This window comes from Poecilia reticulata, chromosome 4, assembly GCF_904066995.2.
Source record: "Poecilia reticulata chromosome 4, P_reticulata-male-v2, whole genome shotgun sequence".
NCBI lineage: Eukaryota > Metazoa > Chordata > Actinopteri > Cyprinodontiformes > Poeciliidae > Poecilia > Poecilia reticulata.
This window is the reverse complement of record NC_088833.1, coordinates 4,885,680-4,909,869: the sequence shown is the minus strand read 5'-3', so window position 1 is coordinate 4,909,869 and position 24,190 is coordinate 4,885,680. Positions and strand designations below refer to the sequence as shown.

At 38.6% G+C, this 24,190-nt stretch overlaps 1 protein-coding gene across 2 annotated transcripts in view; it reads left to right on the top strand.

The window, feature by feature from the left end:
- The window catches only part of syde2 (synapse defective 1, Rho GTPase, homolog 2 (C. elegans)), a 44,658-nt gene extending 22,154 nt beyond the window's left edge, over positions 1-22,504 (top strand). For both annotated transcript variants that reach the window (XM_008406211.3, XM_008406210.3), the window contains exons 5-8: positions 4,595-4,721; positions 11,575-11,756; positions 13,306-13,537; positions 19,056-22,504. In XM_008406211.3, the coding sequence (XP_008404433.1) occupies positions 4,595-4,721; positions 11,575-11,756; positions 13,306-13,537; positions 19,056-19,729 (1,215 nt within the window). In that variant the 3' untranslated portion in view covers positions 19,730-22,504. The remainder of the gene's footprint in view (positions 1-4,594; positions 4,722-11,574; positions 11,757-13,305; positions 13,538-19,055) is intronic.
- The last annotated feature ends 1,686 nt before the right edge of the window (positions 22,505-24,190 follow it).

The window sequence follows — 24,190 nt, the reverse complement described above, 5'->3', positions numbered from 1 at the left end:
GGAAAACCCAGTCAGGTTGTGGCACTTGTTTCCTGCCTCACAAAGATAAACTTTTTACAATTCTAGCATTACCATTACCTTTTAAATATGTCGTGTCGGATTTTTGTTCTTTGTTTTTATGACTTTAACCTCCCGGTGCTGTGAGTTTTATCTATTTATCTCTCCTGTCTGTGGATTTCTGAGTCTGACATGTTTGTCTGCTGTCGCTCCCAGCGCTTCCTCTAATCTCTCCCCCATCCTCTTGTTTTCTTGCCTCTTTTTCATTAGTCTCAAATCAACTTCAGGGGTCTTCTGCATGGCAAGCAGACAGAGGTTAGGCTTGGGGTCGACTCCACACTCCAGGGGAATTTCTGCAGGTTTTTGCCCTCAAAATTCACATTTGCTCGTGTCTTTTATGCAGCCGCTCTCTTTAGATAGTCTTGTTGAAATGTGTGTCCTCGAGGCTTTTCTAAGCTTTTAAGATCCTAGACGAGTGCTGGTACTTTGAAAAGACTTCAGAGGGTACCTGCGTCAAAGAATGGAGTTATGTATGTCTGAAAGACAGTCTTAGAAGAAGCTTTTTGACTCAATTTACATACACGACATATATGATTGAGAATGTGCTTAGATGTGGAGTGTGCGGAGAAATTACCAGAGTCTTGAGGGAGCTTTATCACTTCTTTTGTAGATGCAGTATAAAATTTTGACAGTCAGTAAAGTTCTTAAGAATATAATACTGTGTTGAGTTGTCAGTGGCTTATGCAAGCAGTTGGTTTGATGGTGTAAGCAGGTGGCTTACCATAAAACCATGAGGAACAACATTAAAGGTCCTTTTACAGTAGGAAGCTGTGGAATAAGCATTAATTAAAGAGACAAACAAATCATACAAACTGCTTGACAACTGCTTCACACTGGCGTCAACCTCATTCTTAGTGCTGAATGATTAATCATCAGTTCTCCTGCAGCACTCATTGCTCCAATCCCCTTTTCAATCATCATATCCAGGCCCAACACCTGAGAAAAAATGCTGCTGGTTTGTTTCTGCTAACCTGACTTTGTCACGAATGCGTATGATTTGGAGGAGGTTGTGACGTAAGACAAACCATCATCCACTTTTAATTTTAACCAAGTTCCTTCAGTGCCCAAATCTAAACAAATACTGACGCAGAGGGAAGGTAACACATTGTTCCACCCTCAAGGCTTCACAAAAGACTCATAACCTTTTTTGGGTGTCCATAAGGGTTAGTACCTGAGGTATTTGGATACACTCAGAGAGGAATTACTGCTCTTTCTACTCAGCCATCTGAGGGGTTTTGATCAACTGGTCAGGATGCCTGTTGGCCACCTTCTTTACCAGCATGTTGTAGAAGTGTCCTAGTGGGAGGAGGCATTGGGGCAGATCCAGGATTTGCAGGACAGATGGTATCTTATGACTGTCTTGATAGCGCCTCAGACTCCCTCCACATGATCCGATGGCTTGACCAGAGGAGAGGGGGGAGTAAGGGATTCCTGCATGTGCAAACTTCCAAAGACGAGAGACTTTATATTGAAGATCTGAAAAATGCAAGGCAAATTTTACCATGGCCTGTTTGCCTAATCAATGTAGTAATTATCTAAAAGTCTGATTTCAATCAAAGACTGGTAAGAGAAATGTTACCTGCCCGTTCAAGTCCAGAAGAATCCCCAAAGCGCTTCACGTTACATTCACTCATTCATGCACACATTCACACTGAGCTACATTGTAGCCACAGTGAGTCTGCCATGCGCCGGTGCCACTGAGTCCTCTAAGCACAACCAGCAGGCAAGTGAAGTGTCTTACTCAAGGACACAATGACTGAGCAGTCAGCATTTTTTAAATCTGCTGTTTAAATTTGGCGACTCTGGTTAGTTGTAGCCCTGAGTTTCTTGTTGTTGGCGTACAGGAGTGGCAGCTTGAACTATGTTGGACCTTGTGCCAAGTCAAACCTTCTGCTTCAAGGTTCAACATGTTGTGGTTGAAACAGGTTCTTTTTTGAGATGCTTTTGCATTGCTGTCATCCTAAACCATCTGGTGATTCACTTCTGACCTCTGACTTCAACCAGGCATTTCATGCACTCGGCTCCAGCCCTGTTTTCCAAATCATTCTCTGTAAACCCGAGAGAGCTTTGCTAGTTAACGAGTAACTCAGCAGGTGTGAGTGCCTGGTGAGTGAATATTAAGAATTTGTCACAATGCTTGGATATGTTGCTGTCCCAAACCATTTCCTCATGGGATAAAGTTAGCATGACTGGCGGTCATACAGGGATCTCCTGTGACACTGCATTTTGGGAAATCATTTCCTCCTGCCAGATGAGGAAAGTAATTCCCAAACTTGGTGAAACATTTGGTGAAATTTCCTTCCTTATTAAGTTAAATCTTACAGCTGATCTCAGAGCAGGAAAATCCTCGACATCATTGACATCCACTCTCCTTTTCAGCTCATTTTGTTCGGAGGTCATTGTGCCTGCTTTATCCACAAATAGGTCTTGGCCGGTGCCGCCTGTTGTGTTGCCCGGCAGCCACAGAGCATAAGAGCAAGCCCCTCTTTTCTGCTAACAGCTGTTCTCTGCCTGCACTCAAAGAAAGACACCATGTTTTTTATTTCTGAATGGACTTGTTGTTCATTGTGTCCAGTGACTTTTATTTACTTGCACACAAAGCCAAATCCCTAATCTGTCCTTCTCTCTCTCTCTTGTGAGGTTTAGAAAATTGCCACTGGGTTTTGCGAGGGCAGCTTAGCAGCAGTCGCTCTGCTGGGACAGATAGACATGGCACTGCTCCTACGCTGGAGCCCGGAAAGACTGGCAGTGTGTGTTTGCGTGTGTGTTTGTGTGTGTGTGTGCACAACCAGTCTCGACCCGCCATTCACAGCCCACTGACTTAACACGTTACTGGGGCAACCACACCAGTTGGCCTGCTATGCCACATACCAGACAGACACATGTAGGAGAAATTATGGTATGTCTGCAGCCAGACCTAATCCCAGCATAACAAGGAGAGCAGCGGTGCCAAGTTTCAGCTATCAGATGTCTCCAGTCACTTTAGGTCACAGTCTGGAGGCTTAGGTAAAGAAACAGAAATGGTTCATAGCTTTCATTTTTAATGCTCTGCTATCACCTTGGGCCTTATAGGAGATCAGCTTTGACACACTCAGTCAAAAAGATGTGGCACTTTTATCAGACTGAGGCCCTTTTTATGTTTGTCCACTTTCTATCAGAAAGTCTCTTATTTAAGTTTTTAGCGAACTGTTGTGTGATGAGATGGAAATTCAAACTGCTTGTTTCAGCTCATGGGGCCCAGTGTAAGTTAATACTCACTTTAGAGGGTTGTTACTGTGTAACTCACATTACCTTGTCACTTTACCCACTCTGGCACTTTTAAATGTGATGCTGCTGTGTTTTCTGCTGTTTAGCATTAAAATTTATTCTGAAATTGTCTTGACAGCTGTCACTGACATGAAAGAAACAAAATTATTTATTGGAACAACATGTTTTGCGCATAATTATTATCTTGGTACATAACTTACATAGTGATAATTTAAAAAGCTTGCTAACTGCATTTCTTATTAGTGATAAGAAATGCTACTTGAGGTCAAAATGATTTTTAGATGAACAATGTTTGTGACATTTTTACATCTTGAAAATTACATGAGATAAAAATAGATTTTTATGTGAACAATGTTTGGTAGTTTTGCATCTTAAGGTCTGAGCATAGAGCTATTAACTCTCCTTCTTGTAGTGATAATCCCATCAAAAACAAATTTTAGAAATATTTTATTGTAAAACTAGGCAGCAGAATAATAAATACACAGCATACAGCATAATAAGTAGAGATGAGACAAAGTAAAAATTATTAAGCTCAAGTCTTTGACAGCTGCAACGAATAGCTTCTATTGACTGTCAGAAAATTTTATCAGCATCAAATTAGGTGGTTGATATTTCTGACTTTGTTAAAAGGTCACAAGAAACTAATCACTAAACTCCAGTTAATTGCTTTTGTAGCATCTTGTTTGAATTTTGTATGAATACAGATTAGTTACCTATAGAGTCTAAAGCTAATTGTTAGTCTGAGGGTGTTGAAGACCAAAAGTACGAAATTAAAAAAGGCCACAATAGTAATAACAGTGTGAAATATTGCAGTGGCAGCATGCAAAGTAATTAACCCACCATCTGTCATCATGATGTCCTTCATGAGTTTGAACCTGATATTTACCTTTGAGTTTCCCATCATGATGCTCAGGAAATCAGCATACTTGAGGTGTGGCCTTAAAATACATTAACAAAACGTTGGTGTGCCTCCAATTTGAAGTAAAATGTGTCAGTCGAGATTTATTTATCTGTTTGGACTTTACTTGTAACTTATGGTACATTCTATTCTTAAACTCCCACTCTGGACAATAACTCCATCTTTAAAAAAAAGTAGCAACACATTTGATTTCAAACACAAAACAGTTGTAAACTTTAGCTTATCAAAGTCAGAGTCATTCTGCAGAGAGAAGTGAGAATCTTCACTGTTGAAATACTGATTAAAGCTGATAAACGGGGCTGTAAAAGTATCTGAATTACATATCTGACTAACATGTTTCTGTGATTCCAGGTGGTGGGTCTCTATCGCCTGTGTGGCTCCGCAGCCGTAAAGAAGGAGCTGCGTGAGGCGTTCGAGAGAGACAGCCAAGGCGCGGAGCTGTGCGAAAGCATGTTCCCCGACATCAACGTCATCACAGGTAGCGTGATCACCTGGAAAACACAACTGGACCCGTCTAATCAGGGAATCTGTAGAATATCAATCACATTTTAGCACAGTGTAACTGTAACAAGAACAATGTGACCTAATGACTTGAAGCCACTGAGGTGAAATAAGCAGTGATTGATAAACGTGGTTCCAGTGAATCTGCAGAGGAAACTAATGAGACCTTCGTGTGTTGGAGTCTGGGTTTAGTATTGATCGCAATCGGTAAACGTTCTGTCTGAACTGGTGTGACCGCCACACACGTGCACTTCTAACAGTGTGTGTGAGTGCGTGGCGTTAGTAATAAAAGCATTCCAGCAGTCGACATATAGATTGATGCCTGAAGGGAAGCACAAAACACACACACACACACACACAGATCAGACCCGGCTCTACATTCAGGTCATTCTTTCTCCATCAAGTTTGAGGGTTTGAACTTGTAATGGACTGTCCCCTCCCTGGTTGCCTGAGAGGATTTCTGTTGTCATACAGCTTGGCCTGAACTAAGGCATAATTATCACTTTTATTCTTTGTTTTTTCTTGTTGTTTTTTTTTTTACTTTAAAATAAAACAGAGTCAGTGAATTGAAGAACACCTCTGAGTTCATCAGCTCAGGGAGCAAGAAAAAGTTGTAGAAAAAGACTTGAGTCATGACTTTCTTTTCCTGTGGAGGAAGGCCATGGAAACCAGTAGGCATTGTAGAAGCTGCTGTTGGTTTTAGAAAGAGGCCTCGCTTAGGCGTCGCTCCATCATGCCTGCTTTGATCCACATGCAGTTGCAAGGCAGAGCAAAGAACACAGTTAACAGTTGAACGGGCCGGAAAAAAAGGCCCTGCACCATCCAGGACTGTTGGTTTTTGCTTGCTGCCTGAATTTGCTCTGCCAAGCGAGTTGCTGTGGCTGATAGAACTGAAGAGATGTGCTGGTTTGATACATGATGCCAGGATCAAAGAGTTATAATCTTGCTTTATTATATTTCTTCTACTACATTCATTATTTTGGCTCTTTAAATTTCAGATTTGTTTGAAATTTGTCTAATTTTACTACGTTCTAATTAAGGTTTATAAAACTAATCTCCAGGCCGTAAAGTGAGCAGCGTGTGGACGAGCTCGGAGGAGTGGCGTGTCACACGGCTAATTTAAAAGCGCTGGCAGTGAAAGGGATTATCCTAGGGGTCAGAGTTCAACTCAAAGCTTGCAAAACATGCTCAGAGCACGGACCTACACTGTTTCAGATCAAATCCTTTGTTTCATATGCTAATACTAGCATCAATATAAAGATAAAAAACGAGTATCTGCAACAGGTCGGCATGGGAAATAGTTAGTTTTGTTCATTTTGTTGTTGTTTTTTGTTTGTTGTTATGTCAACAACACATTGCAGAGTTTTGTGCATTCGTGGAAAAGCATCTTTATCTGTTTAATGAAGTACTGTATACAAAATTTATAATAATAATAATAATAATAATAATAATAATAATAATAATAATAATAACAATAATAATAATAATTCTGTCATTCTTTAATAGTAAACCCCCGCCCCCACATTTTCACATTTATTTCATACATTACAGAAGATAATATGAACAGGATTTTCTTCTTGATTTGTTCAGGAGTCCAAGTGACAACAGTGTCAAATTGTTGTATTTGAATGAAATCCTCAGTGAATGCATGTGAAATGGACGTTAATTGGGACAATTTGTTGTCATAAACCCTGAGCCCAGAAACCAGCTGATGGATTCCCATCATGGCACCGTTCCTGCACACTTCTGGATCTGAGTTTTGACTGATTTGCCATTTCCTCATCCTCCTTCTCAGCTCCCCCCCTCCACCATCGGCAGTACTCCAGTGAAGACATGGAAAGTCATTAACAAGTGCCCCCTTTGTTGCCGAACAAACACAGATGGTATTTGGCTCATGCATGGGGGATTAGCTGAACTCTGGGCAGGCCAGGGGAGCAGGAGAGCGTTTTACAGAGAGCGGCAGGCAGGCCGGCTCTGTGGCCGTTGATTTGTTTCCTAAACTGCAGGTCAGAAATTAAGAACTAATTCAGGATATATTTATAATAAATCACCTCATAGGACAGGAGTGCAGCTGTTCCAGAGTTACAGAAATAGTTCTGTGGAAATTTTGAGCTAACCGCTATGTAAAGATTCTCCGTGTGATTGGTGGAGGCAGCGGCACACACCTCAACCCACCCCCAAGTACTGTGGGGGTGTGCACAGCAGTGGGGCGGTTAGGATGGAGAACAAATCCCCATTTGTTTTCTGGACGGGGCGCTGACTGCAGCACTGACAGGAGGAGTGACCCTCTGCTTTGTTTGAACAAGAGGTCAAAGGTAGAGCCATGCCCCAAATGCATTGTGTGCCTTGTAGTGTTTGGTGGCACATTTGGGGTTGTGGAAAAGTTAAGCATGTAAGGCTCAATGTAAGAGTTTTGAAGATTTGTCTTGATTGCAGAGATATGTCTCGTTCCTAGAAGATATGCGCTGATCCGGCATTAATATCTGTATATTTAAAAATATAAACAAATTGATTATTGGAGACAACGTGCCTGGTCCATGAGGGCAGATCTATTCAGTCTAACTCTATGATTTGTGCTCTGAAGGACATCATGCTTTGTTATTTATTTTACATTATATTTAGAATTCCTAATATTACTTTTTGAACCTTTTGAAAGAACGTTTGTTGCAGTTGATTTTTACACGTTTGACCTGTTGCTTTAGTCAGTTTATGTTTCTTTACAATTTATTTTACATTGTTAAAGTTGTGTTTTTACATGTTGACCAGGTTTGAGAAGCGATTGGTGTGTTTAAGTGTGCTGTACTGGTGCAGAGATATAAAATAAATTTGTTATGCAGTGGATATGTGTCTGTGTTTAAAAAAAAAGAAACGTTTTAAGTCAATTCAGCAGTTTTTCTATATCAGATCGGTATCGGCTGAACCTCAGATATCTGTATCGTATCGGAAGTGAAGAAGTTGGATCGTACATCCCTAGTTCCTGTCATAATGTGTGTATATACTGTACACGTATGGAGTGTATTAATAGTGCTGACATGCCAAACGCCACCTGCTTGATTATAAGAGCGAACACAGCCAGTGGGTGTTTGTTGTCAGCTTGGATGAGAAGGACGGTGAAGCACCTGCAGAGTAGACACACCTGTTCACCAGTGAGCCCCTGACCGACCTCATGTGTTCCTCATCAAGGTGTTGTAAGTGTGTGTGTGAGTGCATGTGTGTGTGTGTGTGTTCAGGCTCCTGCAGCGTCTAAGTCACTAAAGTAAACACACGTCAGGATAATGATTTACCTGAATGGCAGTGTTCTCCTCCTCTTACCCGAGTACCTGTGCACACACACACGTACACACTCTTCCGGGAATGTATTTATTTTTTCTTCCAGCATTGCAGAAACAGGGACGTGCATGAAATGGCTTCACAGATGTTATGCAAGGCGAGGAAATGGTCAGGTTGTTTAGGTTTGTTACGCAGCTTTTACGTGAAACAGTCCAGCTGCTTGTTGTTGAGTCTATCTCGGAGCGGAGGGAAGGTCAGAGGATCTGCCATGCAGGAGTTTCCATTTGAATGGAAGAAAAACAAGCTTTGTGGTGATTCTCATTAGATCTGGTTTGCCTACTTCCCTAAGCAATGAAAAAAAGTTCAGTTTAATGAGTTGGATGGATGAAAACAGATGGAATTATTTTTGCTTCCAGTTTTTTTTTTCCTATGATGAATCAGTCTGATTATTATTTTCTGGCTGAGTTTTCCATCGACGATGTTTGTTCATCGGTTATCTGGTTTGGAAATCAACTAGCGCTGGGAGTCATTTAGGAAAATGAATGTAGCTTTTATTGATGTTAGCAAATGTTGCTCATTCATATCACATATGACTGAGGCAATGACACGAAGCATGAATGGAAGTGAGTCAGTTATTAAATGTGCTGGTTCACAGGGCACAGGAGGTGATATTTAATGAAGATTAAATATCACCTGGCCCAGCTGCTTTACAGCTGATATTGTGCTTGTTTACCTGTCATACCAGGGCTGATATATCTGCTTTGTTTGGGTACAGGCTGAGTTTTAGCAGATGTTTCAGAAATACATTATAGCTAGGTGTGTTTTTTTATGTCTGGTGTTTGTAAGCGGTTTTGAAAGGTCCTGAAAAGTTGTCAACTTACGAGATTGTTGACCAAAAACTAAAAACATTTGCGCTGCTTAAATAGTATATCCACGTCTCCACAAGTTATACAGTAAGACATATAAACGTTAACATTTCAATTTTGATGATTGTGAATACAAAGATGCTGGTTGAAAGAGTTTGCAGATTAGTGCAGTCAGCACCCTTGATGCCAATCGGCTGCACCCCAAAGAGCAGGGAAAACCAGAACTGTGGATGTTAGCTTCTGTAGTATCAATGCACTGCAGGTATTAATGAATATTATGATATTTTTAATGCTTAAACTATTAAAACAGATTACAGTGAATCTGCTATTTCTGTTTCCAGTTTGCAATACTGAAGATGCATTCAGTATTCATTGAATGCATCTTAAAAAGTAAGATAGTTGAAGATTTGAGCTTTTCAATTCTAAAGAAACTGTCAGACGATGGACCAACAAGGCAGTCAAAAATAGCCATAAATGCTCTAAGCCTCAGGTTCTTTTAAAAAGAAAAGCAGTGGCTTATACAGATTAAAAACTTAGCACATTAAGGTGTGCCTAAGAGGACGGCCCTGGATTCGCTTCAAACTGTACGGCTAGAAATAGAAGGCACAAGAAAAGGATGCTAATCACTCCAGGAGGACCGGAGTGATGAAGAAGAAGATCCTAAATCCAGCTCAGTAATCAGCGTTGGTTATGTGAAGCGATTGTGTTGCTGCTTTGGGAATTTCTAGGAAGTGATAGCGGTTGTCACATTTACATTCATCTCACTGCGATCTGGTTTTATTCAACACAGACAAGTTGGGACTGTTCGTTCAACAAGTCTCTGGGTCTTACGAAATACACATATAAAGGCTGACAGCTGTTTGAACAGAAGTTTTATTTGTCTTTTCGATATTTGTGTATTCAAAATGTTCAAAACTTGTCAGTAAGTTTCAGTGAGGGAAGGGATCATTGACAGGGTCCAGCCTGACGGTGGTTTTCAGGGTGGATCAAGCATGTAGTGACTTTTCAACTTAAAACCCGCAAACATGCAATATTAGTTTTTTTTCATGAGCTGAGATTTTTCTTTGTTGCTTATTACAAATTAGTGAAATGATAGCGCTTACTCTATATAGTCCACAATTTATATAATGATTTTACTTAACATAGTCTTCCCAAGACAAACCTCTGATACTCTTGTTGTTTGCACTTCTGTCACCAATGCCAAGTAATTAAATAATTACTTTACAAGTAATTATTTTCAATTGTTGTGCCTTTCCTATATTGTTTAACTCTTAGTACTGTTTAAGTTAAAGTGCTCTTTAAAAGCTTTATTTTCTAACCTATAAACTCCTAATTTAAATTCTTAACCACTGCGCTCTTGTACACCAAATTATGTTTATGCAACTCATTATTATTCATATTCCTGGTAGATTTAGATATCAAATAATCTCCATTCAACTTATAAGTTGTTAAATAAAATATACATTTTTATTTGCTTTTTATTAAATAATAGCATTTCAGATGGTATTTAATCAATGGGAAAAAAATCATTATAGCATTATAGCAGAATATGTTTTGTAAATCAAAAGTTTGAATTCAAGATTGTAGTCGCATCAATTTAAAAATATGTTTTAGCATTCTTGAAGGTGGCTGTATCTTTCTGAAGATTAGAGTTACTTACAGGCAGAACCAATAATGCTAATTACACAGCCGCTAGCCTTCCCTGAAAACCGATCCAGCTTCATGTAGAGGAAAATGAGAGCAGACATTCGCCACAAAGACCTGTCAGGCTGCCAGAAACCTTTTTTATTTTTTTTAATTCTCCCTTTTTGCCTTTGAAGAAAAGACATGCCAGGAGCTTAGTGGAGACAGACAGACAGCGTCGGTTTCATGTCGTTCTGAGGCTTTTGTCTGAGCTACAGGAGTCCAAAGTCACAGGTGTTAAACCAGACGCTCCCCAGTCTCCCAGCACACTTAGAGCCAGTGCATCACACCCTGCTCCACCAGGCCGCCTGCCAGACATCATAGGATCACTAGCAGAAATAATGGAGCCTCATTTGGTAGATATTTATTTCCTATTTTACAGAAAGATGTGAATGAAAGACGGCTTGCTAGCTCCCTACACATTTAATCCTTTAAGAACAAGATAAATAAATTGTTTTAGAGAGGTATTAACCCATTCTGATAGTCTTCACCATGAAGTTTAATAATGATCCTAATAAATTTAGATATTTTACTTTACGAATATAAATATTCCAGGTTTGGGAAGATTTGCTTGTAGAGTGGATCCATATTATCAGGTTTTTTCTAGTATAGATAAAAAGAATAGTATTTTACATTTTCTTTTTAAAAGTGTGAGAAATTTAGATATAGCTACATTAAAACATAAGCTACTTGGGACAGAGAATATGGATATATATTTAATCTCCAGCACAGATAAAGAGAAGCTAATACGTCTGATAAATCATATAATTCCTATGTATACATGAGTTTAAAAGAGAGGTTCTAGAACAGGTCTCTGTGGCACTCCAAACATTATGGATCCTAGCAACTCATCAGAAATGTTTACTATGTTTAGTCCTTTAAACAAAACAAAAACTTTCTTTTTCATTGTGGTTAATGTACATAAACACAAATGTCTGAAAACCATCTGTTCAGACTGAACTGTGAGTCATATTTTCTCATGCCCAGTCATCTTTCTGTTCCCCTCGGCAGGAGTACTAAAGGACTACCTGCGTGAACTTCCCTACCCTTTAATCACCAAGCAGCTGTACGAGGCGGTGCTGGAGACCATGGCCACCAGGCCCCTCAAGATGGCGGCTGCGGGGTGCGAGAACGATCCGGCAGACTCGGAGTACACCGTGAGCCTGCTGGAAATCCTACCGGAGGTGGAGAGGGTGAGTTAAAAATACGGCCGTCCCTCTGCTGTGTCCTACAGTTTCATGGCGGAAGATACATTTACAAAGGAAGCTATGAGAGAGGTCACTGCGGCTAAGCTGCTGGCGGCTGTGGAATGACGGCAATGCCCAAGATTGCTACCGTTACAACGACATTACGTGTGTTTTCAGAGTAGTGATAATAGCGGTGCTAAGCGGTTTGCAGGGCTGTACATGTCATTCTTGGAGGAAAGTCTAAAGTTTATTACTGACAATGCACCTAACAAACCAGTTGAATGTCTCAGCTGCGAGGAAACATAATTACTGTTATGTTACCAATAAACCTCCTATAAAGATTTATATATAGCAAAATGTTAAATGCTTTGGTGCAAATTATAGATTTACAACTCAGAGTCAATTGACCTACTTGGAATAGAAATTAAAATGATGAAAACAGAAAATGACAATAGTAAAACTATGAGAGCAGCTTTATTACCGTTGCTAAAAAATAAAAATATTGTGCGCGAATAAATAGATGTGCACATGGTTAAACTTATACTTTAACATTGTATAATTAAATTTTAGCTTTCTGTTTTCTTACAAAGGAGGTTGTTAGCATCCCACATCTTGATTTCTTTGGTTCCTTTGGTTTTGGACTCTGGAAAACCCGTTTTAAAACTTTAGTTGGTCTTTCAAACTGTTGATAACAACAAAAACCCAGTTCCATTATGTGGGGAAAGTAACGGTACATGGTAAACAGCCTGTATTTGTATAGCACCTTATCAAAGTGACTCACCCTACAATCAGACATTTTCCCATTTAACCACCAGCAGCAGGGAAGGCAGGGGAAGTGACTTACCCACGGAGACTACGACTGACAGGCTTCAACCTTCTGCAAAGTTCTTACTTTTTTCAAAGAAAAGACTTCTGTCATCCAAGCAAACTTCATAGTCCAAACATTATAGGAAATACAGAAGATTGCCATCACATGTAAATGAATAATTTCAAAGTTTTTCTTCCTTTAAAGTGATAAAAATTCTGCAGAAGTTAAGCAAAAACTGAACTGGTTTGTAAGAGGAGAAATTAAAAAGTAAAAAAGGTGTGATAACTGCGCGGCTTACAGATCAGTTTCTATCTTTCATTAATTGATAATAAAATGTTCGATTTTGTAATGTCACTGTTTCCTCATTTTTCACTCCACTTTTAATTATTTTGACTGCTTTGTCCTTTGTACCTGTGTCCTGACCTTTTCTTAAAGGACAACAATAAATTAAGATTTATTAAGATTAAATAAACTTAGCCTGGTGGGGCGCCAATAAAGCCCGCCAGGTTTACAACACGTTGGGCGAAACCCTGATTTGATCTCATGTCTTACCTTGAAAATGTGGCATTTTAATAAGAGGGGAACACCAAGTAGATCCTCTGTTTCCTGCTCCTGCAACAGATTAGCTTGATGAAGAAGAGGCTTCACTCTGAAACTCCTCTGCTGCTGACAGTGGTAATACTGCAACTACTAATCAGCATAATGACATGCCTTATTTGTCCACGCTTATGTGTGTGTCTGCATTAGATGACTTTGCGGAAGCTTCTGGACCACTTGAAGCGCGTGGCGTCCTACCAGGAAATGAACAAGATGACATGTCAGAACCTGGCGGTGTGTTTTGGCCCGGTGCTGCTCAGCCAGCGTCAGGAGGCGTCGTGCCACACCAACCGCGTCTTCATCGACTCAGAGGAGCTCGCCAGCGCCCTGCACTTCAAAAAGCACATTGAAGTCCTGCACTACCTGCTGCAGCTCTGGCCAGGTGAGCCCGACAACCTATTATTTTGCTTTTTTGATTGTCTTACATTCAAGTCGTGCTGCTCCTTTTTATGGAGTAGTTTACAAATTGTTACCAGCTTTGTGGCTCAGCTCTAAAAAAAGAACTGGGCTGCTTTGATCACTGAGGTTTCAGGCTGGCATGAGTGTGGCTGATAGCCGCCGACCGCCATCTTTGGTTTTTCTGGGATGCAACTCTCCACATGGGCTTCATCGTGGTGGCTGAGCCAATCAGAGCCAAGCCAGCAAGCCCAAAGTAAACCCAATTTATGAGGCGTATCCTCGCCGTTCTATGACAGATCAGTCCTCCAGCAGAGACCCAGCTTTCCTCTGAGCGGCCATCTGTCAGCCGCCACAGCTGTTCCTGCTAGCTGCAGCTGTCTGCTGTGAAGTATGAAGGAACCCAAAGATTATTCCAGAAAGCACTTAAGATCAGGGATGATAAATGTTGCAATTAAGGAAAGGTTTGTGCTAAATGCAAGTTTACTGCATTCCTTTTGACATTTAGTAAACATTTACGTCATCTCTGCATGAGAAAACTGCATTTTTATAGATTTTGACATTCAAGGAATATGTTTCAACCATTCCCAAATGCAAAGTAATGCAATAATATTGGTTGCGTTCTTGAATAAAACAAAATCATGTCAAATTTTAAAACTACAGTCTTGCTACAAACCTCTGTTAGATTTTATTACAGAAGCTTTATTTGTAAAAAGCATTCATCTATTTCTGCTTCAGCCTGATAAATGTAGCTGCATCCTCTGAATCCTGCTCTTAACTAACTTTGTTTTAAATGCATAAGAAGTTATTTTAGAAGAAGCTAATGGTAGCTGTGTTGAGTTTCATGGGAGAGATTAAAAAAAAATGTAAAAAAAAATTAAAGGATAAAAAAAAAGCGATGAAATTATAATGTTTACCCAAAAGAAAGTCTCCAGTTTGAAATTGAGTGCATTAAGAAAATATTTCTATGTTGATTTATCCAGTGAGGAACATTAAATCAGTAGAGTAGCAGATAGTAATAGGTTGGAGATCCAACAGTCCGGCACCCTACCCAAAGGTTTTAAAGGTGTCATTTAAGTTATTGCAGAAGTGAATGGCTGCTCGGATTAAAAACAATTTCAAAACACAAACATTATAAATTCAGATAGACATTTTCTGCTGTTGTTCTGCTCACAACTGACACAGATGTGGATCAAGACACTCGCCCCATCTTAGAACATGTGCATAAAAGCGATTTTTTTTTTTTTGCTGTCAGAACTTGCTTTTAAGATTCCTTATCTTTCTAAAATAGAATAACTAGATCTTCAACATATAAAAACTTATCCAGAAAGGAAGTCAGTGTGAGATGTAATAAAGGAAGCACAGGATGAATTTTATATATTTCAGAAAAAAATCTTTCTTTCTTTTTAGGCCCTAAGATATGGATAGAAATAAAGTGAGTTTTAGACTGAAGCAATTCCTGAGAAGAGTTTCTGGTGTTTTCTGGCTGCCGTCTGTAATAACTTCTACAAAAAGCTTTCATTCCAGGTTCAGGCCTTTGTTTACACCCTCACCTCCATTCCATCCTCTTCCCCAGCGCGGACTGGAGGACGCCTGGACTGTAATTAAAGACATTCCAGACTTAACCTTACCCTTCAGCCCCCGGAGCTTCACCCTAACATTTCACAATCATTATGAGATATTTTCAGCCGCCACTTCACGCCTCTCACACACACATACCAAACGCGATTCAAAGCCGCGTTGAGCAACATGCGCATGGGGGCAAAGGCGATGGCATCCGACGGCTGCTGGTGGGAAAACACTGGAGGCATTTACAGAAAGCGTGAGAGAGCGGGCAAAGCTGACGGACAGCTATATGTTGGGCGTGTTTTCTAACTGCGAGAGAGAAAGGGCATGTGTCTGTGATGACAGGAACAGCAGGAGGGAAGCGGCTGAGTGGATTTGTTTACAACAGAGCTCTGGTTGAGCTTTAGCATGATCTGGGACAATCAACATCTAGTCACCACTTACTGGACTGTCTTTATTAACCCTTTCATGCATAGTGGTCACTACAGTGGACAGCTATCTAAAAGCTATTTTCTTGTGCTTATTGTGGATTTTTATGTTATAAATGCACACAAACCACTGAAGTAGACACTAATGTATCATACAATACACTATCAACTGCTGTCCATCAGCTGCAAATTCAAGAAATTATTTTTGTTAGATCCAATATGGCTGACAGACAACAAAGCGAGCTAACCGACCCGGTCCCTCCTTCTCCTGTAGGCGACTCTTGCAGGTAAAAAAAGTATTGTGACATCAGATAACCCCTATAGAACAATAGTACCGATGCATTTTTTCAAATAACAACTTTGCATTTGGAGAATATTACAATTGATCAAATAAAAACAAAATAAAATTTAAAAAAATATATTTTTTTACTATTTTTTTTATGCCTTAAGAAAAAAGTAAAAAAAAAAAATGGGAAAAAAATCCTGACACAATGGATCATAATTCATGCATAAAAGGGTTAATAGATTAAGTATTTAAACTTAAATATAAGATTTTTTTTGCACACATTTAGATTCACAAAGTAAAATAAGAGAATATCTGAAAAATGCAATTTGTTTTGTAAATCTGTCCAATTTCATTGTGAAAAGTGTTTGAAATATCAGGAAAATATGGAAAAGAAGCAAAAAAAAAAGGTTTTTGGAAGCAAGAGTCGCTATAAAGAACTCGTAGTTTAATTGTGAATAAGTTCTTAAGATGATGAATGAAGTAAAGTTGCACATTTTTTATTCAGAAAAAGCTCAGAGATAAAATAGTTTAAGTGAGAAGTTCTACGGTATGAAATGGACAGGAAGTGCTCCAAATGAGCTGCTGCTAACGTCCCTATCCAGACGGACTGAGCTGATTTCCCCATATCTTCTCATTGCCTGAGCTCCTTGGCACTATGCATGCACACTCACAGTGGTAGCAGCCAAATAATTATGTGTCCAGTTACTCAGAAGACAAAGTAATCCATTCTGCATTTTAATAAAAAAAAGTGTACAGGCCTCTCCTGGGTTTTTGTGAAATAAAAGAGAAATAATTTCAGAACTTTTGCCGCCTTTAATTTGACATTTAAACTGTATAATCTGCCAGATTGTGAAGGAATGTGCACAGACCTTTTCAGATTTTTCCAACCTTTTAGCACAAACTCTACGTGTGATTTTAAGAAACCAAGATATTCTGACAGTTTCTTATAATGACTCAAAATGTTTCAGACTTCTAAAAACAGTTAACAGAAATAACTAAAGTAAAACTGAAGTTTTCCAGTTCCTCCTTATCTTCTTTTAATGATTTAATTCATGCCATTAGTGAATCACGTCTGAAACTGAACAACACTGAATAGGGAGGATAATGTCTGTAGCCTCAGGTCTGCTGTTGGGTTATGAACATATCAGTGACGTGCGGTGAGGTTCATAGCTGGTGAGGCACCGATTTAACGATAACCGGATTTAAAAATCTAGACCCCCTGCATGTTGTTTACATAAGAAAATTTCGCGCATGCGTACAATGCTGGAGGGTAAAAAGATTGTGATGTTTAGCCGCCGCCGCCGCAGAATAATTCCGTTATCTCAATCAAACTTAGACATGTAGATGCTATTGACTTCGTGCTGTGCTTAACAGCAAAGGGAGAAACCGTTAAAGTACAACTCAAAACCACGTCTTTCTCGCTCTCTGTATCAGCGCAGCTACTGTCTGGCTAGCTGGCTGTTACCGTCTCTTACTCTGCAGTCGTGCAGTCACAATGTCTGGGATCATGAGCGCCCCCCAGCGGTGAGGCAAGAGAACTGCCTGCCTCGCCTCGAATCTGTTCTCTGCTGTTTCTGATCGCTCCTCAGCAGACGAAACACGTTACACACACAGTTGGTGACAATAAAAGCACAGTACATTAAATACATAAGCTAAATTATGGAAAATCTGTTCATACATTAAATGTTTTTAACCATTTTATTGGCGTCGTACAGACAGGAGGAGCATGCTCTCATAGAATGGCAACCGGTGTTGCGCAATCCCTGCTGCCTCACCGGCTTCGCTTGCAACCATTTGAATGTGAAAATGCTCAAATTCAGCGATTTTAAAGGAAAAAAATCATCAGATTTGGTTAAATTTAATGAAAAATAGGTACTTTATAGTACAAACCACAGGGTGAAAATATCTTTATAAATGATTTTATTATTATATATTATTTTCCTGGCCGCACGTCACTGGAACATATATGTAAATGTAGAAGCCGTTGAGATGACAGAAAAAAAGCTGATGTCTTTCATAACTCAACATTTCTGTTCTGGGAACACGGTACAAAAATAAACGTTTCAAAAAGCAAGCAGAATTTGTGATCTCTTTGTGACTTTCTTTTCTAAGTACAGAACGTGACTCTTAACGCCATAACTGTGTTTTATTCTTTTCCAAAGCAGTAAGAAAAGGTACATAGAGGGTTTTATTGGTGCTCAGATCATCCAAAATCACACAATACATGATTTTTTTTTTCTTCAAAGTTACATAAAACAATTATTTCTGTCTTTCTGGAAAGAAATCTCTTCTTTGCATGGAGTACTTTTGCCTTCTTTGTATTGAAATAAAAGGGAAGCAACAAAGCAAACCACTTTATGTGAAGCTGAGCCTACAGAAGCTAAACCTTTCTCTTTTCAAACCTTTGGCTTTTATTTGCTTGTGATTTGTAATTATTGTTTCGATCAGGAACATCATCAATCAATGTAAAATAAGATATTCTGCAAAATCCTAATTTAGCTACTATATTAGTTTGGGTTTTATACGATGCATATCTGTATAACTGTGATTTTTACAGCGACATCCGTGTAGATTGTAATATGATTAAAAAGCTGCTTTGTTTCTGTAATTCAATTCAATCCTAACTCCATTAAGTGTTTTTGATTCAAGTTTTTATTTTGGTTAATGTTTTACACTTAATAAAAACTGAAATTTTGTTTTTCAGAATATTTGAATTCTGCATAAAAGCAATCTAAAATTATTTTTATTACCAAAATATTTAATAGTTTTCTAGTAAACTACATGTTCAGCCAACAACCATGAACATACTTCCTTATTAATAAGTAATTATTATTATTATTTTTATTTTATTTTTTACTAAAAAGATGATTTTGGGATAAATAATGACTTGGACCATTACATGAAGAAGGTGGCGAGAACATAATTCTGCATTTAAAAAATTATTTTTTTGAATTGTCTCATGTAAATATTAACATTTTCTGAAAAACTGAATTTTGGATTTTCACTAGTTGAGCCAAATTTATGCAAATTAACAGAAATAAAAGCTTGAAATATCTCAAACTTATATAAGTTTATCTTTTTAAATTGAATTACTGAAAAAAAAACTACCCGGATGCACCTTTAACTACTTTTGTTTTGGGTATTTAAACAAATCTGCCATGCTAACTTTTATTTATTCTATGCTAGTGTGATTAATTACTGTTTTTTTTTATCTCTCCCTGTAGTTGTGGACCCAAATGACCAATCGTCTCTTCGGTTCCCTGCAGCCCCTCCTCTGAGACGTAGGAAAGAGCGCCCCCAGTTTTTAAACCTCAGCGAAGCAGAGATGGCCGGTGTCCTGCGGCCCAAACCAGGACGTCTGGACAGTCCCAGCAACAGATATGCTGGCGACTGGAGCGGCTGTGGCGAAAGCTACTTCCCCTCTGAACTGCTGCTTCCTCACAGTAAAGAAGAAGCAGACTACGACGATGTGCCGTCTGAAGACACAGAGGCGGCCGAGGAAGCCCACGAGAAGGACGCAGCAGAGGAAGATGACCAGGAGAGGGCCACAAGTCCTGCGTCTGATCTCCGTGTGGAGGAAGAACCTCAAAGAGAGGAGTTTGTGAAAAAGGATGATAATAGGGAAGAAGAGGAGGAGGAGGAGAGAGAAAGCGAGAGCGACAGTTCAAACAACACGCCGGCTTTTGAAGAGGAGGAGGCGGAGGAGAAAGTGTTTAACCACATCCTGCCAGCTCGGCTTCCTAAAGAGCACACCTACCAGGCGTACATGAAGATCCAGGACATCAGTCCCGTTCTGAGTAACAGGGTGAACCTGAGAGACCTGCAGGAGAGCATCGACGCCCTCATAGGAAACCTGGAACGAGAGCTAAACAAGAACAAGCTCAACGTCGGATACTGACTACTACGCAGGCACACACGCATATCCATTTGTAGACCCATAAACACAGATGAGGTTTGAGGAGGACCTACTGTACTGATCAAGGTGCTTCGCAAACACCCACAGTGTTTCCACAGGAATCCTGTGGCTTGTGGTGCTGCTGTAATAAGTTACAAGGTGAGAGGAGAAGAAATGAAACAGGGCACTTCTAGAATTTCTACCTTACCCACAGACATTCCATCATTTTTTTTTGTTTTATTTTGTTTTGGTTTTTCATCATGTGGTTTGTTTTGGTTTGCATTCTTTCCTGTTCTGTGTTCCATGTTGTTATTGTTGCTTTTCTTCTTATTAGAAGAACCCATTGACCCCTCAGGGGTTTAAAAGGTGCCTTAATTGTGTGAAGGTGGTGCGTCAAGAGGAAAATCCACCCTGAAAGAAAATACGTTATCTCCTGACAGCTTGATTGTACAAACAAAATAACATCTTTGAATATTTTAATCATCCGTTCTACAATTTTGGCAACGGACTACAGACCGGTCTTAATTCCAATATCCCAAAAGTTTTGGTTTTAATGATTGAAGCGGATATTTTTTTGACCTGAGAAATACTCTAACAAAAAAAAAATAAAAATAATTTACATCTGTCTCAGAGCTGCTACCTGTTACTGCCTGTTTTGATTTGAGTCCTGATTAAAACAAGCCAAGTTTTTAGGAGAAACACGTCATTTTCTTTTATTAAAGTGGATTTCCTTTTTAAGGCAACGGAGAGCTTTTCTGTCGAGGTACAAGAATATTATACAACAATAATGCACTTATTAGGCAGGTAGCTGTGTAGATTATCGTGCTTTTTAGAGTTAGAATGACTATGACTGTGATTTGAATAAAGTGAGAAAATGGGCCAGTGGAAAACTCCTCTTAAAGATAAAAAAATAAACATGAATTTTTGTTGCACTTGCAAAGGTTTTGATAAACATCTCATGCTGGAGGTCATAAAAGCAACCAAATACTAAATTTACTTATTTGATTTCTTATTAGATGGGAATTTTGACACATTTTTATCTGGTAGCTAAACTAGCATAAAAGTTACAGCTAACTAGCTTAGTTTTGTAAAACAAAAAGACATTTTCTCTTTAGTCATCTTTGTGCTTCACTAAAGTAGGCTCAATGGATCTAGATGTCTGTCTTCTCATCTACAGCAACAGAAAATGTTTTCATTTGGTAAATAAATATAAGTTGCAGTAATAGAGAAATTAGCTTTTTTTAGCTTAGCATAAAAATCCAAGCTAGCTAGCCCAACTTTGGGTGAAAAAAAAGCTTTTTCTTTATGCTTTTTTTTAAAACAAACTACAACAGAAGACCATAAGCTAAATAATGAAACGGATGATGTCAACATTAGTTTTCTGTAGCGATATTTAGAAGGCCTCATCCAGTTAGCATCTGTTACCTTGCTGCCTAAAGCAACAAAGGAGGTTTTCATCAATCCAGGGATTCAGAGTGATCAGTATTTAACCTATATGGATATGTATATAATTATATAAATGTATTTGGAGTATATTATTTTTACATCCTATATTTCAATGGCGTATTTAAAAAACTTCTGATGACCTTGTAGTGTTGACGGCAGTCGTGTAAATCTCCCTTTGAGCTACCTGTACACATCTTAATGTGCTGGACTAATGGTACAACTCTAGCTGTAAAATATATGATAAAATGCTATTGGTGTTGTTATTATGTTGTGTATATATTTGAGCTAATCTGTGTCTGGTGGACTGAGATGTGTTCGTGACTTTTGGTGTGTTTTTTATGGTACTGAACGTTGCATGGTCAAAAGCTTTACCAACATAAGCAAGGCTCTGTCTGATCTGCCATTGTATTTCATATTTATGTGTAAAATAAGACTATTTTATAATGTATGCTTATTTGTTTGACCACTTGTTACTTAGGTAAACTGATGTTTGGATTGCGTTTTCTTCTAAAGGATGTAGAGGCGGAGATTGATGAAGATGCACAAGATTTATTTTATAAATATGGTACCATTGTCAAAAAGTGACTACATTATTACCACATGATATCTTCTGGGCCCTCTTAGAAATGTATTTGAATTTTAAGGTCATTTTTATAATTTGAAAGATGCTTGAACTAAAAAAAGTTACTTATAGTCTTGACCCATCTGGAGAAAGCAAGTGATATGGGGCTAAAATTGAGCAAAATCTCATGAATTGTTTAAAAACTATTTATTGTTCATCTGCCTTATCAGAAATAATTATCTGTTTCACCGAACACAGGCATTTTCCAGATTTTTTTAAAGAAGTTTTGTGTTACAGAATTTAAATATGCTTATTGTGACCGTCTGTAATGTATTATTTAAAACCCTATAGTCATGGACCTTAATGTTTAGGACAAATGCAAACAAACTAAATTTTTCTCTAAGAAACTCAAACTCAAATTAAACAGTATGTTTTTCAGTAGATTTCTTTTAATGCCATTTATTCATAAAACTCATGGAGGAAGATTAGCTATTTCCATCCATTTATTAAATACTGTACTTTAAATCCAAGAAACATCTAATAGTAAGGCTGATTACAGAGGTTACAGCACATTGTTGTAATATTTGTTATTACAAATTACATTTGCTTCATTTTGTGGCATCACGTTTTCGATCATTCTTTTCTGTCTCGTCCTCTTCGTCCTTTAGAGGAGAAAGTGCCACACTGATCGCTTCTCTAAACTGAACCGATAAGCGCTTTGTATTGAACCCGAAAAACATGGTCATAATAAAGACATTATTTTACATTCATGTTTGGTTGCTGCGTGTTTTCGAACTATCTGTTTAGTTTGTATTTGTTTTCCTCAAAATGCTACTTTTATATCTACAGAAGAGGATGAGGGCCACGGAAAAAAAGAAAAAAAAATCTGACTTTAATCTCAGAATTCTGAGAAAAAAGTCAGAATTCTGAGAAATAAGTCAGAATTCTGAGATTAAAGTCTCAGAATCCTGAGACTTTAATCTCAGAATTCGCAAGCTAAATTAATTCCTTGTAGCTAGTTTCCTGCAATTATTTCAACGATTGTAGGAAATAATATAAAATAAATGTAAAATGAATGCAGAGAACATGGTTGTTTTAATCTCAGAATTAAAGTCTGAGAAAAAAGTCAGAATTCTGAGATTAAAGTCAGATTTTTTTTTTTCTTTTTTCCAGTGGCCCTAATCCTCTTCCGTATATATCAAATTTAAACCTAAATATGGGTGAAAATAAAAAGATTTAAAGTACTAAAATGTATAAAATCAGTGGTTTGTTTAAGTGGAAAACATGCATTGGAAAATCATTTTCAAGTTTGCATTGATAATTAGCATTTGTTTTAGTGCAGTATACTTCTTTTTTTATGTTTTGTGCCACAAAAAACAAACACCTGGTTGATGACAGGCGGTTGCTATGGAGACCGAAGGCCTTATCTGCATTGCTGGTAACTCTCACCTTTTATGTAAGTTTGGCATCAGAGGGAAGCATGAAGTCCTCTAAAATTTTGTGAGTTTAAACTTGGACAAAAAAGTGTTGATGACAGTTGACCAAATCCTCACCGACTGTGGAACCTCCACTCTGACCTCTAATATGATTGTTTAGGCCATAAAGCCATTTCTTTAGCTGTAAGCCGTGATAAAGATGAATGCTCTAAATATACCAGCTTGCCCATAATGAATCTATGTTATCTATAAGTTTCCATTTTCTATTGAATTACTCGAAGAGATAAAAATTTCCAATGTAAAACTAAACCAGTATAAGGACTGAATGATGAGGTTTTACCGCCTCAGCTCCACACAAAGCAAGTTTGGGTGGCTCTGGGTGAAAACCGCAGTATAGAAGCACAAAAACCAGAGTGGTAATCCTTTTCCTACGTTTTATTTCAAGCCTTGAACTCATTCATAAGAAAAGCGTTTTAAACAAAGACACAAACGCATCTGTTTCTATGTCACACATCCGTCTTAAAGATGTTATTTTCTCTTTTAGATTCTTTGCAGAGCTGCGGAGTTGTTGCACCCAAACCTCAGTGGATAGATTCATTGGGGAATTGCCCATGTTGGTCTGTGGGAATCTCCCAGAATGACTCCTGGCTTCAGGGACATTCCCAAGATGCAGCTGCTTTTTTAACTCGCAAGCTAAATTAATTCATTGTAGCTAGCTTCCTGCAATTATTTCCACTATTGTAGGAAATATTATAAAACAAATGTAAAATGAATGCAAAGAACTTGGTTGCTGCCACGGTTCAGGTTGAGTCGATACAAATCTCTGCTGAATAGCATGAGAAGCCAAAGCAGCCAGGGGCCTTTCAGCACTAAATGGTTTTCAGCCGTGTTTGATGTCACTTCAGAGGACTCCTATCATGTTTTTTATCACAGCTCTGAGCAGGTATGAGAAAGTTTTAGGATACAGAATGTACACATATCTGTCTGCACTGCACAGCCCTGTTTAAATTCCCACATGTC